Genomic DNA, 22,561 nt, shown 5'->3' on the forward strand with positions numbered 1-22,561 from the left:
TTGTTAATAATTTGAGATTATTGATGATTAGAATTTTTAGCAAGTTTTTATTGTGTTAAAAGCTTTTGTTTAGAGTTTTTAATGACTATTATATGTAATATTTTGAGCTTTTGTTTAAGAGTGCCCAAACAAATAAAAAAGATGTTTTTATAAGATTTAAGCTCAAAAAAATATAATTTAAAAAATCAGATTTTTTTTAAAAAAAATAAAAAAAATAATTTCGGGACGTTCCGGTCCCGTTCCGACCGGGACCGGGACAGGCCGGGACAGGGACAGAAAATCTGTCCCGTTACTGTTCATCGGGACGGAACCGGGACGGGCCTGTCCCGGTCCTGATCTGTCCCGTGAACACCCCTACTCACTTATTTATGAACGGCAAGACTCTTGTTGGGCGTTGCCAAGTTTGTCAAGTACTCCAAGTAAACTGACATCAAATTAACTTCTTTTTATTTTCATTATAATTTATTTGTATATAAAAAAATTACTACCATTGTAGTTATTCTCTTGTCAGAAAAAAATGGATAAACCAAAATACCCAATTACAACAGTACTTTCACCCTTATAATACTACCTCCAGTCCTAATTATAAAAATTAATTGACTAATTTGAAGAGATTAAGAAAAGAAATTAACTTAGTTATTTATAATAAATATGTATTGTCTTTCTTAAAATATCCTTACTAATAAAGTATATTGGTTAAAACTACCATTGTTAGAAAGATTATTTTAGAAAAAATATATAAATATAAGAGGTAAAATAAATTAAAATATTATATTTAAGATTAAAATAAAAGTCACACAAGGTCTTATAGTAGTTAAAAGGATGTTTGTACCTAAAAGCATTTCAACACAATGAAATTATTAGATTACATGAAAATTAATTCATTAATCAGTTAAATGATGAATTTTATAAATTGTTTAAATGTTGGCAACGTAATTTTGTTGTTCATATTAACATTTTTTAAATAATGATTTTCGACCCAAACAAAATTTTGTCTACAGTAGAAGGCGGAACAAGAAGGGCCTTCCGGGTCCCGAAGGGCCGTTTCTTCCATACGTAGTATGCATTAGCATGTATTCCGCGTCACGCGGAACCTTCAGTGAGTATTCAAACATGGAGCAGTGGCATCAGTTTTTGATATGGACTGAAAAATAATGTTTAACAGCCTGTCCTTCTCAATTATTTAGATTCCTCTAAAATTAAGTTTGCTCAGTGCATTGATATTATAATATCTTCCGCCCTAAGAAAAGTACTCCTCCGGTCCTAATTATAAGACCCAATTGACTTATTTGAGGAGATTAAGGAAGTAAGTTAAGTTAGTTATTTATAATAAATAAGTGTTGTTATTCCTAAAATATCCTTGCTAATTAAGTATATTGGCTAAAACTATCATTATTAGAAGGATTATCTTGGAAAAAAATACATAAATATAAGAGAGAAAATGGATTGGGTCTTATAATTAGGACCAAATAAAAAGTCAAATTGGATCTTATAATAAGGACCGGAGGAGTATATACTATTACATCTTAGATGTTTTTTTTTGGACCAGCACTTAGATGTTGTTTTTAGATAACTAGGTAATCAATTTCTCATATTACTTATAATTATAATATTCTAAAAAAGTTTAAATGTTCTCACTAAATCATTGCCATTACTGTCTATCACAAAGTTTTACTCATATTTATACCGTATTTTGCCTTTTGAACCATTATCATTTTCTATGTCATGGGTCACAAAATGTCTGCATCACGTTCCACTGGAATTTTTTTAGCTGTTCCTCACCATCCCAAGTCACTCCGTCATGGAAGGCAGCTAATCAATCTATTATTCTAGGTCAAACTTTCAATTATGCCCATTTATTCCCCTTTTCATCCTCCCAAAGAAATCTGCAAAACAAACAGAATTCACAAATATCAATAACAGAAGATATATAATGACTGGAACCAAAAAAAATGCCAGCAAAAAGGAAGAAGCACAATTAGCCCCCACTCTAAAGTCTAAATAATACCGAACTATTGAAAGGGGGGAAAGTAACTCACCAGTGAACAAACGGGGAAGGTCGACGAGAAACACACAGATGGTAATGAAAAGCCATACATGAACGACTACTCATCCGAACGGTAACCCCAGAAAGAAGGCATCGGAGATTGGAAATAACCGAATCTGGGAGGAAATGGACCGCTAAATTTGACATGGAAAGGAAATGGTGTCAATTCCCGGCGAACAGGACAATAAACACACGGATTGTTCGGGTAATGAGAAGAATCAAATTGAAGTTAGGATGGATTTATATTTTGGTTAAAATCGGTGTTATATGTTAATTGATATTTCGTTGAAATTAAGTCCAGAAGCACCCAGAATTGCCATATTGGCAGCCAGTGATTCATCGAAGTTCTATATATATGTAGTTATATACAGGCTCGCGCGCGAAGATAATCATGGGTCGTCGATCTCATTTCCGTCTCCGGAGAACCAAAAAACAGAGTCCAATCCGAATTGACACCGCAGCAATCAGATCTCCCACCATCTCATGGAATCTAACGCCAAATCTGCTGCCGCAGCTGCCGTCCTCACCGGTCGTCAGGTCGGGTGCTACCTCGCCAGGGAACGCCGCAATCAAGAACTCAAATCGTACACAAAAATGCACCTCATGAACCTTCAGCTTTGGACATGACCGAAAGCCTACTCGGCCTCGGCTGGAAATCTGCCCGCCTCCTTTGCTGATGCGACGACGGGCGAATCAACGCCGACAAGGCTCTCTTCACCAGATCTCCCTCAACGCCGCCGATTCGCACAAGAGAGTTCGTCATCGCTGATCTACGCGCGTTGAGCCTGTTCGGAGAGTACGGACCCACCGAGCGGGAGGCAAAGCCCTTGTGAAGGCTGCATCGAAAGGATCCAGGATGCGTGGTCGGGGAGCACATGCAGGTTCGCTTCTGATGGCTCGGTTTCTGAACCACTTGGCTAGCGTTGCTGGAGCCGGATCGAGGAGTGACAGAGATTGACCTCTTCGGAGAGATGGAGCGTTCCACAGAGAACCGAACGGAAGGAGCAGAGCTACCAGATGAACCACAGAGTTTGACACTTGTGGGAGAGGTCGAACGGTGGAAGAAGGTTGTGGAGCGAGAAGAAAAGCTTGAGCTAGATGAAGCAAAAGCAGTGGAGGAACAGGAAGGCGAAGAATAGCGAGAATTGCAGAATCTGCCGGAAGGAGAGAGAGATCGGAGAACTGGTCCGCGTGATCTTCTAGTAGATGCCGCCATTTTCACAGATCCTTTTGTTGTTGCAGAAGAGAGAGAAAATGAATAGGAATAGTGAGAATAGATACTAGAGAGAGATCGAAAGGGAAAGAGCAGGCACTTTCCTCTTCTTTTTTCCTAATAAGCCGGGATCGGCTCCCTGGTTTGGCAAACCTACCTTTACTCAAGCTATGTATTTATAAGATTTTGAAGTCGAGGGAATCTGAACCAGAGAACTCGGATAAAGTAAAACCAGGAGAGAGAACCAAAACCGGGTTAGGGTTTGGGATATTTGTGATTGAGGTATTTACTTCTCAGTATTGCACTTATGCCTCCGATATGCTTTTTCTTTCATGCATGCACCTTTTTTTTCAAAGGTCTGTTCTTTTTTTTTTTTTGGGTAAAGAAAGGTTTGCTTATTAGTTTAAATATTTAAGATTTTTATCAACACAATTGGATTTTTTATTTATAAATTTTGTGAAAATAATATACATTGAAAAATACTTAAATTTGTATTATATAGTTATTGCTCTATTTTTATTTATAAATTATTTTTAACATATTTTATTAAAGCTTTAGAATTCATTAACTCCAATCTAAAAATTTGATGAATTTTTAAATTTGTTCCTGTCAAATATATATAATTTAAAAATTACTTCTTTCAATTCTTATCATAAACAACTAATAACAACTTTATATGAATTAGTTAAAATTAACTATTTCTAACAAAATATTAAAATTAGCCTTTATAAAAATTGTTATTTAGGAGAGTTTGATTAATTAACTCAAAAATCTTATAATTAGTCAGGAATACCATGTGAAAACAAAAATTAATATTTTAAAGAAGATATATTATAATACGAAATATGTTAGATTTATTTATAACAAGGACCAGAAATAGTAAATACACTAACATTTATTGAGATGTTAAGAAAAAAGAACTAGTGATAAAAATAATGGCATGCTTTATAATTTTTGCTTACTGTGCCTTATAGGAAAAACCACAATGATATATTTTTTCAAGACAATTTATTTTAAAATTTTCAATATCTATGAACATAATCATATCAATTGTTATTCTCTTTATTTTTGATTTACGAAATCAATCACTTAAATACAGAAAATAGAAGGAATAAAGAGAAAAGGAGATACTACCTCCGGTCCTTATTATAAGACCCCGTTTGAATTTTTGTTTGGTCCTAATTATAAGACCCCAATCCATTTTGTCTCTCATATTTATGCATTTTTTTCCAAGATAATCCTTTTAATAATAATAGTTCTAGCCAATATACTTAATTAGTAAGGATATTTTAGGAATGACAACACTTATTTATTACAAATAACTAACTTAACTTACTTCCTTAATCTCTTCAAATAAGTCAACTGGGTCTTATAATTAGGACCGGAGGTAGTATATGTAAAGAAGAGGGGCATGGCAGCAAAAAGAGGAAAAGTGAAGCAAGGAGGTTTAATATAATCAAGGGAGAGAGAGTGGGTTGGGTTGGGTGGACCAAAGCGTAAAGAATGGGGTAGGGTTTTGTAACGGCACTTGAGTAAGAAGAAAGCTGTGGGCTGGGGCACCTATACTCCAGAAAACGACAATTGAAGTGAACCGTTTTAAGATTATTATGTGACAGCCTGACATATACGCCCTCTCTATCCTTGCCACGTTAGGCGCCTACTCTAATGACGCATCCTCTCACTAATTTCCACGTACAGTGACATGTCTATGCCTTTATCCGCTCCCGCTTTCTCATTCTCCCAAAATACCCTTCTCTTTCTTCTTATTCTCTTCCCCACCCTCGTCCTGGACTGCTGCTTATCTTCTTCTTCTTTTTTTTTTGTCAAAAACATGGGTCTTATCTAGAAAAACGTTTAAAATAATTTTTTTCCATATACTTATATCATATTTTATAAATTAAAATTAAAACATTATTTATAAATTACTCTAAACAAGCCTATTATAACTTAAGAAGCCGGATGATACTTATAAGTTAAAAAGTTACTCCTCCGATCCTAATTATAAGACCCAATTGACTTATTTAAGGAGATTAAGGAAGTAAGTTAAGTTGGTTATTTATAATAAATAAATATTGTCATTCCTAAAATATCCTTGCTAATTAAGTATATGGGCTAAAACTATTATTATTAGAAGGATTATCTTGAAAAAAAATGTATAAATATAAGAGACAAAATAGATTGGGATCTTATAATTAGAACCAAATAAAAAGTCAAATGGGGTCTTATAATAAGGATCGGAGGAGTATAATACAATCTACATAAATAATTAGTAAAAAAACAAAAGAGTACTACTCGAATATTTAATATAAATTATTGGCAGCATTTTTCGCATATAAAAAAATATATTAAATTGATAAGATTTTTTAATTTTATTCTTATTAAAATTTTTTATATTTATAAATCATTCTCACATCACTTTTATTTTTCTCTCTTTCAGCAAGAATTAAATAAAAATAAAAATTAAAAAAATAGATATATTATAAGTGACTTACGTTCACCACAAAAACTTTTCTTTTTTCTCTATAAATGAATTATATTAAGGATCAGGAATTGTTTAACGTTTTACCATGAAAATTAGTTAAAAAAAATCAATAAGTAATGTAAATTTAGTAAATTATTACGAGATTTTTCTTTTCCCCCTCTAATTTTTATGTGATTGCATTATATTCAAAAAGAAAATTTTAATTTTTTTAATCCACAATCACACATTAATTATATATTAGAGCAGAAATAGATGTTAAAAATTATTGATTATCCATTAATATCATAAAAACATAATTAAAATGAGGTAAAAAAACATAATTAATTAGAGTAGTATGATATAAACACTACAATAAACTTCATGTGAAAAAAAAGTTTAAATAATATGACCCTTTTTTTTTTTTGACGTTTCTGTTTTCCAGGGACTGAACATACGACGAACAGAAGCAAAACGACACGTCGTGCCCATTCTTCTTTGATTTGACAAATCTCACATTATGGGCCCCACATATTTTAATAATAATCAAACTCCCCCCTGGTTTTATTTTCAACAACACTTGATGGTGGATAATTTAAAACATGAATTAGATTGTTAAGCGTAATTACAAAATAATATATTTTTATATAAATTTTATCATTTATTGCTTGGGAATTATTATATAATCGACCCCTATTACATCAACTCCCTCTGATAATAATTGTATAAATTAAATATATTAAGATTCGTATATCTTTGACGAAAAATAAAAGAGATTCGTATATCATTCGAACGAATGTTTTAATTTCTAATTATTTTTAAATATTATTTCCTTAATTTTTTAATCAGAAGTTAATAATTAAAATACCATATAAGAGTGATAAAAACGTGAATGCACATGACTAATCAAAATGTATTTATATACTCTAAAACAATGCAATAACTTCTCTAATTTAGTACTTCCATATGCATGCTTATGATTAAACAGTATCAAGATTGTCTTTTAAAATTATCAATTATTATTGGATTGATTTAATAAACTTATTCGTATATTCTTTAGCTGGACCGAACACCATGAGTCATCCACTTCCATCACAACAAACTGAAAAAATAAAAATTATATGCAAAGAAAAAAGAAAAGAAATTTATCCAAATATAAAAAGAAAAGAAAATACAAATATTTATCCAAAATTTTTATGTGGAAAATCTCACTTAAAATCTGGTTTTGAACCCATAATTTGTCTCAATTTAAAACACCAAAGCACATCCGTACTTGCTTGGCACGTGCATTTCAAATACAATTCTCATTTAATATATCTTTGTTAATCAAACACTGTGAAAGTTTCTTCAAATTTTTGTTAATTTCTTTGTAAAATTTTTGGTGAATTCACACTGTAAAAAATATTCATTTTTTCAATCTATAAAATTTTTTCAATATTTAGTTTTTTTTTCAAATCTATATAATGAAATGCACACTAATTCAGAGATATTTATAGAGTAGTTTTCCCAACAAATTATTATCTCCAACACAGATCCATTTCAAATAATAATAAATAAATAAATAAACGAAACATCAATGGTTTCTTTGTAGAGCCCTGTGTGGCTATATAATCCTAACAAGTAGAAACCAATCCCATCAAGAGTTGAACAATATTATTGGTGCCACGTTCCATTAATAAAGTGCAGCTTGTGAAAAGTATTCCTAATTGCTTCACATAATTAAGTTAGGTCCATGGTGATGATATAACTATCAGCTTTGAAGGTCCATGTATTTATATTTTAAAAATTTAATATAACAATGACTTGAAATTAATCCATCAATCTATACTCTTTCATACGTTCCCACATGCAATGCCTAGCCATCTAATATTTAAATATACTCTCTCTAGTCGTTTTCATAAGATGCAAATTCAATAATTAAACTATGTATATAAAAAACTTATTAGGCGATAAATATGTAAGAAAACGTTATTTATTTTTCAAAAACACTCTTATTATTATCGAGAGTGAGTGAAAAATTGACCATTAATTAATGCAGTGTACTAATCATTAATTAAACGACTCAAATATATAAAAAAAATACTAAAATTTTTTAGACAGTATTAATATCTTTTATGAATAAAAACAAATTATTTTTATCAAAATTTTCTTATATGTGAAATCAGAAGGAGTGTTTGGTCATCAAAGCCAATAGCTGCCCCACACACACACATAATATCATGTCTTTCCGAATTCAAGTTGTTCCATTTTAATCTCATTATTCTTAATTCTTTGCCTTCAATCAAGCTAAGTAGTCGCTTTGTTGATTAGACATATGGATGCAGTTTTAGCAATTTTGTTTAAAAGATAATATAAATAAAGTTTAGCGTATATCATGGTGTCTTCCTCTGTGTTAACATTTTATTTGAGATGAGGCTAATAATTTTGTAAGATGGACTGTTTTTCTTGCCTTTAATAAGGTTACTATGCAATCAATATTTAGTTATTTACAACTACAATATATATATATATATATATAATTGAAGCGTAGTTAATTCTACGATTATGAAAATCATAAATTTTCAAAATAAATATATCTATTTATGAGATAAACAAAATAAATAAACAGATTAAGCGAAATTTTGAAAAAAATCATTAAAATTTTTATTAGTGAGAATAATCTAAATCAAAATATTGATATTTTGTGCGTACAAAATTTACAAAATACTGATACTTTCAATATATAAAATTTATTAAGCTATTCTCGCTAATTAATAAATTTTTTAATATGTAACTTTTCACTCAATTTTTCAAGGAATGGGTGGATAGATGGATAAATAATTAGATATACAACATAAATATTGTAAACTATCTTATTTAAATATATATGTTGATGCATACGTTTCTGTACTATTATCTGCATATTATATTTATTTATTTATTTATGAGATAGAACAAGCGCGAAGGCGCCTTCAGAATTATTCATAAAATATAGTTGTATCCCTTATCACTTGAAATGGAAGAGAAAATATTTTTTTAATTTTTAATATAAGTTAAATTTGTTAATATAGAATTGAACAATCTTGCGATGGCAGTTAGTTCAGATTATGAAAGTTCTGAAATTCGAAAACTCCTGTGTGGGAACGAAAAATACTATGCGAAAGTTATATTGTGTTCCGGGTCCGGCAATATAATATTCGACTTCGAATAATTTATACTAGTATTAAATAAAACAAATACATAAATAATCTAATAATACCTTGGAGGAGTTAACTATGGGGAGAATTTCCAATAACAAGTGAGTAGTTATTACCTTAAAACTTGTTATTGTGAGCTGCTTTATTATCACTTGAACTTTATTGTAATTATTTTCATTACTTGGAACTTTATAACAATTCTCCTTTAATTACGTGTTGTGGGCCTATATAATAATAATAGAAAATTATTATTATTATTATTATTTGTGATTAATATTAGCCATCAAAACTGATAAGAATGATATTTATTTTGTAAGGTGGAAAAGAAAATAGAAAGAAACTGAGCAAGTTGATGGGACGAATTGAATAGTATTGATCGACGCCACCTATATGAATTAATCTGAATATCATTATCCGCCAACTGTTTATCTTGTGATTTGAAAAAAAATTAGGGAAAAAAAGGAACTGCCAACTGTTATAACTGTTTGTAAATTTTATGAATTGAATGGATTGCAAAGAAATATTTAGTCATCCTTTTCATGATTTGGAATTTTTCATCCGGATACTGCACAATTGTCACTCTGCTGTCTCCATTTCAATTTCCATAAAGTTTGTATAGCCTTTTCCCCAGACAAATAAATAAATAGACCGAGCCACTTGTTGCAAAGTTTGAGTGCCATTTTGCTATAAAAGACCAGGCAAAATTGAAGAGAAAGAGTCCCTGTTTAAAAATTTTGATGTACAAAACCTTATATACATATATATCCCAAAAAAAAGAAGAGAAAAAGAAAAAGAGAAAGAGATTCACTTGTATACACACACATAGATGACAGAAATTTACAAAAAAAAAAAAAAAAAAGACTAGAGTGAAGGATGAGGATTCAAGAAACAACAAGAGCAGCGTTAATGATCAAGCAAAACTTGGGAAGGTCTTGCTTGGAAATTCTTCCTCCTCTGAAAGTTATGGCTTGAGGGTTATTAAAATTCTACGCCAAAAAAATTTTTTTTTGACCATTTATCGTCGAAACATTTTTTTTAGGGTTGAATTCAAATGAAGTCACATTAGTAGTCCATGAATGAAATTCTCCCTAAATATATTTTTGTAGAGATTTCTAATTAGCTTAAATGAACATAATAGGGCTTCTAATAAAAAATCAACTATAATATCGACACAGCTTACGAAAATGTTTAATTTTCCTTTCCATAAGGAGAACAAGACACCTTGGTGCAACTTGGAGATAACATCGCTTTGAAGTAATGGAAGTATTATGCCCAGTGGCTCCGGAGATGTTGAACAACTCCCTGATAAACTATAAAGTTCCAGATATTGATATATATGAAACACTAATTCCAGAAATACCAAGGTGATCCAAATATTCATGTAATTGGAACATTCAAAAACATATTTTGAGGTTAACCCTGGTAACTAGCTATTCTTTCATGAACCAATGTTCCATATCTCCACATCCTTAGAAAGTTTAGAACTGAGAGCTCTGCATCACAATTTATTAAAAACCTGATAAGAAAGGCCACGCTCCACCAAAAAAAGATCGAACTCAAGATAAACATGAGAGAATGATGTTATACCTAATGTGCCTTGGCTCACAAATCACATCTTCAGGTGCCTCAGGTCTTTTAGAACCGTCTAATGACGAACATTTTGGTGTAAATACGATGCCAGCGTTCTCTTGCATAAATAACCCAAAAGATTAAAGACAACATTACAGCTGCAGATATGATGACTAGTCCAACATAAATCCAAAGACTAAATTTCAGCAGATTGGGACAGTAATTGTTGCCGATGTTTCTGAATGTTTCCCGGACAAAAGTGCAGTCTGCCAAATTGATCAAGAATGGACTGTAATGGTACAAACCATAGCTCACATTGATAGCTGCCATCATTTGTGAGTATATGATAGGGGTCATCCTGCCGGGTGTGGTGCAAATGCCTGATGAAGAAACCTGGCAAGTGTAATTCTTCCACGTCTGCATAACAGATAATGGATGTCGTGCACAATAATGCATCAGCATGTAATTTGGATGGAAATGAGTAGACAAGGTGTTTTGATCCACAAAAACTGGTTTCATTTTGGAACAAAAAATGATATATCAACAATAAAAACGTAAAGCTTTATCACACTAAAGTTGTTTATTTGGGTTGAACAATATTATTGCGTTCTATCAATAGTAAATTTTTTTAGATATATCAATAAACAACAACAAAAGAAAGGTCCTAGCGAGCCAATGTCTGGCTAGGCTTTCCTGACCACAAGATTTCATATTTCGCATGAATTTCTTTAGAGCATTCCATAATTGGAGGATAAAAATTTCACATTTCAGTTACAAATAGTCTACCTTGGTAGCATTATGCAAGGTCACCTCCCCGGCCGCACACTGCCTGTGTGTGAGATTAGAATTGAATGGACTGCAAAGAAAAGGCATCGGGGGCCCCGATTGATTGTAATACAAAGGTCCCGCAGAAGATGGGAAATTCCTGTTTGTGACATTGGCGATGATGGAGTCTGCTATCACAACAAGTTGGTATGTCACTTCTTTGCTTCGGTATAAGGCTTCCTGGGCTGTTTCATGGTCCACGCAAGGAAGAATATCATCCAAGGCGGTATGAGCTGTAGGATTCTGAACCCACTCATCCATGGCAACACATGTATCTCCCACAACACTAGTGCAAATTTACAATTAACTTTCCCATAACATATATGCAGCATAAGTGAAAATAGCAGCCATGAACTTCATCAAATGATATGGAATGAACGTCCCCGCAATTGCTACGTGAATGAAATACTATACAAAGTCTTAAACACAATTCAGATAGAGCATTCAACAAATGATTTTTTGCTCTTCTTTTCCTCATGTTGACAGTTTTGTTTTGTTTGAAAGTAAAGCATGACTCTCCTATTTCTAAGAATTTACAGTTTGAACTCCAAACCTTCTTAGCAATAGAATCTGGAATGGCTATGTACTCAATATAACCTTCTTAACATGCTAATACAGAGAAGTTTCTATCTGTGATTACACATTAACTTCAACAAATGTGCTCATTTTCCTCTGTTTCTACCTTTCCATTCGTTGCTTCCTACTCCGCGTCTCTCCCCCTTTACCTACTACAGTCATACAACAAAATCCATGCTGCTTTCTCATTTCAGGTGCTATCCAGCGAACATTAGGCAACAGATCAATGTTAGTTTCTAGTTGATTAAGTCACGACTCAATGGAAACTCTAAAACAATATGACATCAGCAAGCACAGAAGCACATCCTAATCATCCAGCTGATTTCAAACTCCCATGATGGCCTTTGGCATGGAAATGGTTCTATGTCAGGATATATGTATGACAATAAGGCAACACAAGTTCAATATAATTGAATATTCCATGCAAACAAGAACTTACTTGTGAAGAAAAAGAAATACACCGCAGAGAATAAATGTGCCTGCAACTAGAATCCAGCCAACAATTACCAAGCTGCAGCAATAAGAAGTGCATCAGTTACTGACTGAGAATTTAAATAGAATATTATAACAATCGCAACTAAACAAACGAAAAGGATAAAACATGAAATATCTTGATGAGTAGAACTTACAAGTATACAAAACACTCCAGCCCACATAAGGAAAATACTGCAAAAGAAAAGGTTTCACGAACAAAAGCAAATGAGATAAGATTTTGCTAAACCTTCAGTATAGAGCAATAACACGAGAATATACAGGATGATGAAGAAACATACAGAATCCAAGAAATGCAAGAAAGAGCATAGCAGCAGCAACAATGATCAGAGACAATCTCCTACAGAAAATAACAGAATAACAGAGGATGATTGTAGGTGAGAGATATTGCAAACACTAGATTGAGATTATAGACTTGTACTTACATTCCATCAATGCCATTTCGTATACCCTTAGAATTCTGCTTTGTCTTACTAGAAAGTGTGGCAGCGGCAGTGTCTATTTTTGATTTAACATTGTTGATGTTCTTCTGAATATTTGGTGGCAAAAAAACTGCATCAACTCCAATCACCTTAGCTGTGTCAAGATAACTTGACACATTCCTGAGATTTTTAGCAGTGAACTCAGCCTGACGCACAACATAATCCAGAGTGTTTGAGGTGCTGGTGTAAAACTTCCCCTGACCAGTGTAAAGGATAATGCATCCAGCTCTGAAATCATTAAAATCACATGCAAAAGGATTCACAAAAACAAAAAAAGCATCAAACAAGATTCGATTTGAGGAGATGGTGGGAGGGAGAGAGAGAGACATTGCCGCAAGGGTGAAAAGGATGAGAAAGATGAGGGACAAAGCATAGGCTACTCGAGAATAGCCATAAGGCTCTGTAGGACAACAGCAGTAACACAGACAAATGAGGGATAAGCAAAGCCCAAAAATCACGAACCAAGCTGCAGCAATGACAAAGAAGGGGACCGCAGTAAAAGTTACTGACTGCACGAGGGTAAGAACAAGTTAAAGTTAGTAATGCATTAGATATTTAGAATATCTGGCAGCCTACCTAGGCAACAAGAGGAAAGATTAAAAGCTAATCTAGGCAACATTCTAAATTATACATAAGGCAACATTACATTCATATGACCAAATTTTGGTCTGGAATTTAAGGAGCTCACCTCGCATTGTGCGCATTTGCATATTAGTAAGAAGAACCAAGAGCATACAGAATGAACAACTAAAGCTAGAGCAGATAACAGAGTGCTATCAATTTCAAAACATAATTCTCCGTTTCTTTTATTAATATAAGCGAAATACACACACACACACACACACACACACACACACACATATCTGTGCGTGTGTGTGTGATCACCCTTAGCAAGAGAGAGATGCCAAAAGTACATGAACAGCGAAATTCCCGGGAAAAAAGAGAAAGAAAGAAACTAACGGCGTAATAATGCGGATTGCTGATATTCCAACCACCATTGTAAAGATTAAAATGGTCGAGCGGATCTTTCCGACGAGTTCTTTCCTGAGCCAACACGAGAGACCTTTTGGCCGCAGTTTCGTCGGCCAGTGGTCTCCTCGTATCCCATGGCAGCTCCACATTATACGGTCTTAAGCTCACCACATCATCCACGCCATCTAAAAACCACAGTCTCGCACATTATAAACAAATAAATTAGAATAAATTATTGTAAACAACAAATAGAAAGCAAACGAAGAATTTTACCGGGAATAAGAGAATGCAAAGAAGAACTCGGCGAGGCAGAAATGAATAACACGAAGAGAAATAGAAAGAAGAAGAGACGACGAAGAAAACAGGAATTTGATCTCAAGCATATCATATTGTATCAATGCTTGTGTTTCCGTTCACAGTTCACATGGGCACTGGTAGAGAGAGAGAGAGAGAGGGGGACGAAGAAGAGAGAGTGAAAATGGTAGGTGCTTGGCTTTATTTTCAGGTGAGATTTTGCGCGTTCAATTTCATGATTTGCGTTTTTGAAAGCGGTTGACCTTTTATACTTTGTTTGTCCGCAACAATTTTGTGTGACGAAAATACCCTTTAATTCCAGATACTCTACCGCTACGTCGGATGATGACAAGGCAGCCCACAATACAGTGCTTCTGTCTGTTGAAATGACCATTTTATCCAGCCTTCAAGCCCGATGGTTAATACTACCTCCGGTCCTAATTATAAGACCCGGTTGACTTATTTGAGGAGATTAAAGAAGTAAGTTAAGTTAGTTATTTGTAATAAATAAGTGTTGTCATTCCTAAAATATCCTTACTAATTAAGTATATTGGCTAGAACTATCATTATTAGAAGGATTATTTTGGAAAAAAATGCATAAATATGAGAGACAAAATGGATTGGGGTCTTATAATTAGGATCAAACAAAAAGTCAAATGGGGTCTTATAATAAGGACCGAAGGTAGTAATACTCTTCCTGTCCTTAATATAGAACATAATTATTGAGTTGGTTGTGGTTCTAAATATAAGACTCATTTTTCATATTTATCAGTTTTCTCTAAATTACCCCTATGGATACTCCCTCAAACATAATCAAGTAGAAGAGGGAGAGGGGGTATTAAGAAAGATGATTATGATGTTTTAGGAAAAACATGTCACATTTCTTATAATTAACTAACTTACCTAACTTTCTTAATATAATCAAATTACTTAAATGGGTCTTATATTAAGAATCGACTGAGTAATTTAGTACTAATCTTGTTACAAGGCAATATTCTATTTCTTACTGAAGTTGACAGATTGTAATTGTAAATATTTTAAAATATATAGCTATGTAAAAATGTTAATGTGAAATAAAGTAAAATAATTTACACATCACAATAAATTAATATGAAATATATCACAACAGAATTCAACAAACAATTTGAATTCAAACTTACTACTCCTCCGGTCCTAATTATAAGACCCAATTGACTTATTTGAGGAGATTAAGGAAGTAAGTTAAGTTGGTTATTTATAATAAATAAGTGTTGTTATTCCTAAAATATCCTTGCTAATTAAGTATATTGGCTAAAACTATCATTATTAGAAGGATTATCTTGGGAAAAAATGCATAAATATAAGAGACAAAATGGATTGGGTCTTATAATTAGGACCAAATAAAAAGTCAAATTGGGTCTTATAATAAGGACCAGAGGAGTAATATCATTTAGGCAAACAAATTAATAATAACTTGTAACCGATTTGAGCGTTAGCCACGTTAATACACTCTTTCCTTGCTTCTATGCAACCAATTTAGAGCGTTAGCCTAAAAACAAACAAGGAAAAAATGGTTTGACCGCAAACGCACATCTAACCCAAATCTCGTATGTTTTTATTTTAGGAAAAATTTCTAAAAAAATTCTCATTAAAATATTTATTACCAAAAGGTATCTGAAATTTGTTTAAAAATACATATTCTTGAGTGGATGTAACTCTTTTTCAGTCATATGTAACATATTTTTAATTTTTATATAGTCGAAGATATGTCACACTAAACAAGAGTTGTATTCACTAAGGATGAATCACACATTTTATTTCAAAAGCAAAATATAAAATATTTGTATATAACTAAAAATATGTTGCACACAGTTAAAAAAAAAATTGTTACCACTAAGGACTATTTGTACTTGTACTCAAGGAGTCAGTATTTAAACAGTTTTTAGGATCTCTTAGCAACAAATACTTCTAATAGGAAATTTTTTTATAGCAAATTTCACTTTATTTTATTAGTTTTGTATAGACTAATTTTGACTATAATACTAATCAGAGTTATAGTGAGTTATAAACGGGTTCATCTTTTAAAATTTTTGAAAACTATATCGACCTTAATAATTATTATTAAGGAGAAAGAAATTTGTTAATGATATAAACTCATTGTATTTCTATTCAAATTACTTGATATATTAAAGCATATTTTTTATTCAATTTAGATAAGTAAATTATAATGCATATAAAGTGAATTGCAAACTTTAGGAACTTTTATAGATAAGTAAAACCGAAGATTTAGGTATAAGAAAGTATAATTTCACCCACCTCTCCGTACTATTCTTCATGCTCAAGCAAAGATTTACATAAATCCCGGTGTGTGATAGTTTATGAAAACGACCGGAGCTTGATCTCCTACTCTTTACGCTTAATTTTTGTTCATTATTTTTAAGTCAGGTTTATTTTGGGAAGCATTCTGATTTGCCTTTATTTTTATATGCTACCTCCGGTCCTAATTATAAGAGTTAGTTGACTAATTTGAAGATATTAAGAAAAGAAATTAAGTTAGTTATTTGTAATAAATATATGTTGTCTTATCTAGAATATCCTTGTTAATTAAGTATATTGGCAATAACTATCATTATTAGGAGGCCTATCTTGGAAAAAAAATACATAAATATGAAAGACAAAATAGATTGGGGTCTTATTTTAGGAACAAAATGAAAATGAAATAAGGTTTTATATTAAGGACCAGAGGTAGTATTTATTATCAATCTTTTATTAAAATTACAATATGGGCAGAATGTTCTCTAAAACATGTAACAATTATTTAATATTAAATTATAAAACATACAACTACTTGTAAAAAATTACATATTAATCATGTTATCATTAAAATATTAAAATATTATAATAAGTTAAATTAATTCACAAATCTTATAATTTCTTGGATGTAACTCTTCCCTATTTCTAATTTACCCTGAATTTATATGTGATGTGTGATCGTATGGACAGTTTTTTTCCCCTCCCCGAAGAAAAATCTATGTGCGTATGAGCCTGTGGGATTCAAAATCAGACTCCAGTGAAATGGACTTTCTTCCTTTATGATGGGAGTGGGATTAATTTTTAGTTTTGGATTTTATTCTGCAGTTAAGTAAAAGACATGGGGAAAACAAAGAAATTGCGAGATCCAAAATGGTGCACCTTTTTAGTCGAAGATTGAAGATTGGAAAGTAAATTTTTATCTAAAATACTTCCCAATTATTAATGTAAAACCTAATTATAAAATTAATCTTAATCCAAAATATAAGACATATTTTTCATATTTATTAATTTTTCTTAAATTAGAAAAAACATGTTATATTTATTATAATTAACTAACATACCTAACTTTCTTAATCTAATCAAATTAGTTAAACAGGTTTTACATTAATAACGAAACAAGTATTATTTATCATCACATCTGTGGCCAACTCTCAATATATCAATTAGCCATTAGCGTGACTCAATAAACAGTCACACTATGGAAACATCTATTATAAGATGATGTACTTTTTCACTAAACATAGACATGGATATATGATATGAATATTGATGCTTTTTACTCGGTGAAACTTATCATGTGGTTTACGTTATGATCTTTGCATTTTCTAATTTATTTACAAAAAAGGAGGATAACAAACAAAGCAAATATACGCCAGAGAGGATAAGAAACTGAAGAGTAAGAGTCAGTTTGAAATGGATGAACGCTGTGTTTTAAGGTTTCTGAGCAGAAAACATAATGAAGGACTGCTGAATTTTGCGGGAGTAATTGGTGAGACCACATGATGTGCAAAGGTCTTCTATCTCTTCCTCTGTCAAATAACTATAGCCCTGCAGAATTCTCTGCATATCAGAATACCTTCATATCATCTTCCATGGGATTTACTAGAAAAACCCAGTAAATTGTACAACACATTCAAATCACTCATCAATAAAACCTGGGTATATAAGTAAGGCCCAAGAGAGTGTCTTATATCAGCAAGTTTGAATGCATCTTTTTAACTTTGTATACCTCTTCTTTAGTCTCATTTTATCCTATCTAAAGTTTGGATACACACACACACACACACACACACAGGAGAAATGAAGGCTTTCTAGTTAATACTCAACCACCATGTTTTCAAGTTCCTTTACTGTCGAAGGTTTTGAAGGGGATATTAACTCATTTACTAGTGTCATTTGCTATTTTATTTTCCTTTATTCTTTACCTCCGTTCTTCCTCCTAGCTTCTAAACATTCAGATGATCAAATACTAGGAGTCTCTCCGGATGATGACTTGATCCACACAAGAATGGAATCTAGTTCATAAGAACAATCGGTGTGTAAAATGGTAGTAACACTGTCGTCCACTATGACAACGCCATTAAAGATTAAACTATGATAAAGTTTACCTCTCGGAGAGGCCGTATAATCCAGGGAGTTGATGAAGTGTAACGAAGAAAAGTGCTTCCCACAAAAACTCCACCACTTCTTAGTATGCGGGTGATTTCAGCAATCTTAAACAAGTTACAAGTAGCAGTGTTATAATGCAAATTACATATATTTGAATGGCGTGGCACAAAGGGAACAGAAGACGATGCAAAGCACATTTAGTGAAAGTAACTATGTTCACATTAGAAAGAAGCAAAATTCATAGTGTTCCTTGTGATTAGTTCTGTTTGAGACATAAAGCAAGAAAACAGAGTGAGGGTAAAGGGTTCCGGATTTGAGATGAGGAGCAGTGCACAACACATTTGTGCGAAGGTCATAATGGAAAAGGCAGCAATGAACGTGTCAAGTTCATCATACACAGAAAGACACTTACAGCATTGGAGGGAGATGGCCAACAATGCACGGCTGCACCAGCATGAACAGCATCAACTGAACCTGAAGAGAAGGGAAGCCTAGAAACATCTGCCCTTACCAGAGCAAGATTACTGCCAACAATCAAATGAAACTAGATTCAGGACAGCCATATTTCCTTACACAAGTTTAAACCAAAAGGAAAAACAGAGAGAGAGAGAGAGAGAATTAAAAAAGTTGAATTTCTGAGATGCATCAAGTTTGGTTTCAAGCTGAGGGCAACGAACATCATACCTGGTTAAAAGAGTGTCATCTTGCTTGATGAAATTGTAACACTGGCGAAGCATATTTTCAGAAAAATCTAGAGCAATGACACCAGAATAGACTCCAGAGTTGGCAAATTTTCGGGAAAATAAACCACTACCACAGCTGACATCAACAAGAAGACCACCTTCAGCAGGTTTAAAGTACTCTTGAGCCATTTTGAACTACATTATAAAGGAATGGCAATGAGCTTAACGTGTTTTACATTCCAATAAAACCATAGAGACATGGAAAATGACAGTAAACAAGCATCGACAAATTCTAAAACATTCTTTTTGGACAACTCTCGTGAATTTTCAAGTATTGACTCATCATAGCCTTATAATAGGATTGACAGAATACCTCTTCATCACGGCCAGGAAAACCACTTCGATTGAAACTTTGACGCCAGCCTCTCTCGTACAAGAATGAAACAAGTGGACTCCTAATGGATTGGTAGAAAGGAAGGAAAACATAAGAATTGTCCATGTGATTGAGCTATGCAGGAACTCTTCTTAGATGACAACTATTCATCATATATGTTAAAAACAAGAATTCATACAGAAACAAAAATATTTGTCCCTAAAATAAAAGTTAGAAAGTTAGATGGGATCTACAGGACCCAAAGAAAAAAACTGGGTGTGTTTCACGTGACTGTCTGCCTAGTCTTGTGCTATGAAACTGGAATTGGAATACTAATCTACTTATACCTGAAAAGCTCAGTCCTGACTGGTTGAACTTCGGCGTAATCCCTCAAACCAGCAGTGACAGTTAGATCCAGAAACATGTCTTTGCTAGAGTATGACTTATTGCACCTTCTACACTTAAAACCAGACCTGTAGATTGCTGATCTGAAGTTCCACATCCATTAAGTGAACAACTATCAGATAGGATTTTCAGATACATGCAGAAATAACTACACATGCGTTGCGTTAATTTCTCTTCAACTTACAGGTTAAGTCCAGGAGGACCTTTTCTTATCAAAGGTTCATAACATACTGGGCAGGCAAAGATTTCAGTTTCCTTTGCTTGATCCTGTCGCGTACTTGTATCCTGAGGGCAGAAAATTCAAATACTAATATGAGTTGGAGTTAGAAGAGGATATATTCGATTAACATGAATTTACAGTTCTTACAAATGATACAAGTATTTATCAATTCGAACAGAAATTTCGAAAAAAAATCTGCTATGTTTACTAAAGAGGAGTAACATTGTCTTATATCTGCTTAAAATCCTTCCCTATATCCTGTTACTAAACAATGTCAAGTTAAATCAAGGACCATAGTGAACAATGGATGAAACAACTCATAGTTGAATAACAGGTAGGACTAGTCCACAGCTAGATGCACAACAGTGATTTCACATAGACTTCTGTATATTCCATTTCTCATGAAACCCAGGGAAATTCCAACTTCAATGAGACTCAATTGTACAGCTTAGAGTACAGCTTTACATCAATTCAACTGCATCACAGGCTTGATCGATGATGGCGGTAAATCATCAGGAGTTCTATTATCACACCATTTACCGGGCATGGGATTTCAACTCCCCATGGTTGACTTGGTAATTCTCGTTCCACCATCATAAATACATCATAATTCGAATTCTGCATGCATTAAACTATTTCCAGCAAGGCAAGTGATGAAATTTTCTGTAGCAGATGGCTTGAGTGTGCAGCGAAGTTATTCTTTTTAATTAAATTATTGGTATTAGTTCAAAAAGAAGGACAGTTAAGTTATGATTAAACAGATAAACCTTCTTATTAATATCAAGAACCAATTGAAACCATCGCAATTCCAAATTCTGTCATGTCAGCATACAAAGATAAATGTCGGCGCTTCACTTTTCGTTCGTCCAAGTTTCAGAGACAACCCAAACTCGACAAAATATCAGAGTATGACAGAAAGATGGGACATAATTTCACATAAGAAAAGAAAAAATCGAAAAGGGGGTACACACGGTATACCGACTCCATAAGAACAGCGGAGCTTGCACGGATGGTGGAGGAAGAGGGGAAGCGACGAGGGAGAAAATGGAGACGAGGAGGGAATTGAGAATTCAAAGGAAGGAAGGGGCATCTTCGGAATTCGAGTATGTGGATAGGGTGAAGGAAAGGAGAAGTAGCCATGGCCATGAAAGTTCTTCCTCCTCAGCTTCAGTCTTCAGCTACGCGTCCCAGACTCCTTCACTCACAGAGCGAAAGGCCACCAAAGAAACAAGAAGGTGGCTCCAAACACCTCTCCCCAACCCAAGCAAAAAAAAGGCCTCTTACTTTTAAAAAAAATGTTTAGTTTTCTTTATTCACGAAATATAGTGTGACATGGTTTTCTCTGCATTCAGTAGATATCATCAGTTCACCAGAAAAAAAAAAAAAAGATATCAATCAAAAACTAGGACCGGAGGGAGTGCGCGTACGTGAGACATTTGCTGCGCCAGATTGAATTTTTATCCTTGATGTTTTCAATAGTATTGGATGTACTAATACTATTTTTAATTATTAATATAAGACCCCATTTAACATTTAATTTAGTTTTAAATATAAGATTCTAAGCTATTTTGTTTTTTATATTTATTTATTTTTTCAAAGTAATCCTTGTAATAGTTGCACATGTTTAATGTTTCATCCAATAGTAGTTATAGCTAATAGTTTAATACACATGATTAGCAATAGTGCTTTAAGAAAGACAATACTTACTTATTACAAATAACTAATTTAATTAATTTGCTTAATCTACTCAAATTAGTAAACTAGCTTTTGTGTTTATTTAAAAATTTTATCAAATAATAGTTTTAGCTAATAGCTTAATCACATGATTAGCAATGGTATTTTAGGAAAGACAATAACAACTTATTATAAATGACTAACCTAACTAATTTTTTAATCTACTCAATTCAGTAAACTAACTTTTATATTAGGGTTAAGGTGCACCTAGTACCTCCAAGTATTTTTTTAGGTGCACCTAATGGTCTAAAGTAATTTATGGTGCAATTTCACCCTCAAAGTAATTAAAATGGTATACTGGTATCCCATGCTAACAAATTTGTTACTTTGACCGTGAAATTGATGAGTCAGCACAAGTTTGACCAAAATAATCTAACCTGGCATGTCTAATAAGCAGGTGACGTGGCTTTTCTTGTTAATTCCTTTGTTTTATCTAAATATTATCTCTGAAATATTGTGTCTGGGGTGAAACGACTCGCAGAGGAAAACGAAAGTAGGCTTTTCTTCTCCATGTTTCGTCTTTAGCAAATCGTAATCCTGTGGTGTGAAATTTTCTTCTCTGACCAAATCGATTGAAGTTTGTACTTGTTTTTCCCTCTATATCAGTGGCCGCACTCGAAAATACATTTGGTTGATGCTTC

At 33.0% G+C, this 22,561-nt stretch overlaps 3 protein-coding genes across 4 annotated transcripts; all 3 read right to left on the reverse strand.

Annotated features, from left to right (window-relative positions):
* Positions 1–2,292: 2,292 nt before the first annotated feature.
* LOC114713494 (uncharacterized) lies at positions 2,293–3,400 on the reverse strand. Its single transcript, XM_028898161.1, has one exon. It carries the CDS (start codon positions 3,261–3,263, stop codon positions 2,649–2,651), a length of 615 nt encoding a protein of 204 aa, XP_028753994.1. The 5' UTR covers positions 3,264–3,400; the 3' UTR covers positions 2,293–2,648.
* A 6,638-nt stretch (positions 3,401–10,038) lies between these two features.
* LOC114713498 (uncharacterized) lies at positions 10,039–14,284 on the reverse strand. Its single transcript, XM_028898164.1, has 10 exons — positions 14,084–14,284; positions 13,799–13,995; positions 13,166–13,347; positions 12,782–13,066; positions 12,638–12,696; positions 12,494–12,530; positions 12,304–12,375; positions 11,250–11,574; positions 10,482–10,880; positions 10,039–10,387 (listed from the first exon to the last, which is right to left on the reverse strand). The coding sequence occupies exons 1-9, from the start codon at positions 14,196–14,198 to the stop codon at positions 10,530–10,532; spliced, it is 1,623 nt and encodes a 540-aa protein (XP_028753997.1). The 5' UTR covers positions 14,199–14,284; the 3' UTR covers positions 10,039–10,387; positions 10,482–10,529.
* A 3,267-nt stretch (positions 14,285–17,551) lies between these two features.
* On the reverse strand, positions 17,552–21,454 carry LOC114713481 (uncharacterized methyltransferase At2g41040, chloroplastic). 2 transcript variants are annotated; one of them, XM_028898147.1, is made up of 8 exons: positions 21,165–21,454; positions 20,151–20,251; positions 19,909–20,049; positions 19,562–19,643; positions 19,190–19,383; positions 18,918–19,029; positions 18,505–18,609; positions 17,552–17,956 (listed from the first exon to the last, which is right to left on the reverse strand). In XM_028898147.1, the coding sequence occupies exons 1-8, from the start codon at positions 21,330–21,332 to the stop codon at positions 17,828–17,830; spliced, it is 1,032 nt and encodes a 343-aa protein (XP_028753980.1). In that variant the 5' UTR covers positions 21,333–21,454; the 3' UTR covers positions 17,552–17,827. The 2 variants fall into 2 exon arrangements, with proteins under 2 accessions (XP_028753980.1, XP_028753979.1); XM_028898146.1 differs by having other exon boundaries at positions 21,156–21,454.
* Positions 21,455–22,561: the final 1,107 nt, after the last annotated feature.

The sequence above is a fragment of the Neltuma alba genome, unplaced genomic scaffold (genome assembly GCF_004799145.2).
Source record: "Neltuma alba isolate B1F8T4 unplaced genomic scaffold, ASM479914v2 tig00011428_pilon, whole genome shotgun sequence".
NCBI classification, from domain to species: Eukaryota; Viridiplantae; Streptophyta; class Magnoliopsida; order Fabales; family Fabaceae; genus Neltuma; species Neltuma alba.

Excerpts from the sequence above, each read along its gene's own strand:
- LOC114713481 (XM_028898146.1), bottom strand. The coding sequence starts at position 21,332 with ATGGCCATGGCTACTTCTCCTTTCCTTCACCCTATCCACATACTCGAA. Across the intron at positions 19,644-19,908 it reads GTCAGGACTGAGCTTTTCAG|GAGTCCACTTGTTTCATTCT; the intron begins GTATAAGTAGAT and ends CCAATCCATTAG. Across the intron at positions 19,030-19,189 it reads GATGACACTCTTTTAACCAG|TAATCTTGCTCTGGTAAGGG; the intron begins GTATGATGTTCG and ends GATTGTTGGCAG.
- LOC114713494 (XM_028898161.1), bottom strand. The coding sequence starts at position 3,263 with ATGGCGGCATCTACTAGAAGATCACGCGGACCAGTTCTCCGATCTCTC.
- LOC114713498 (XM_028898164.1), bottom strand. The coding sequence starts at position 14,198 with ATGATATGCTTGAGATCAAATTCCTGTTTTCTTCGTCGTCTCTTCTTC. Across the intron at positions 13,067-13,165 it reads CTTTTCACCCTTGCGGCAAT|AGCTGGATGCATTATCCTTT; the intron begins GTCTCTCTCTCT and ends TAATGATTTCAG. Across the intron at positions 12,376-12,493 it reads CTGGAGTGTTTTGTATACTT|CTTGGTAATTGTTGGCTGGA; the intron begins GTAAGTTCTACT and ends TTATTGCTGCAG.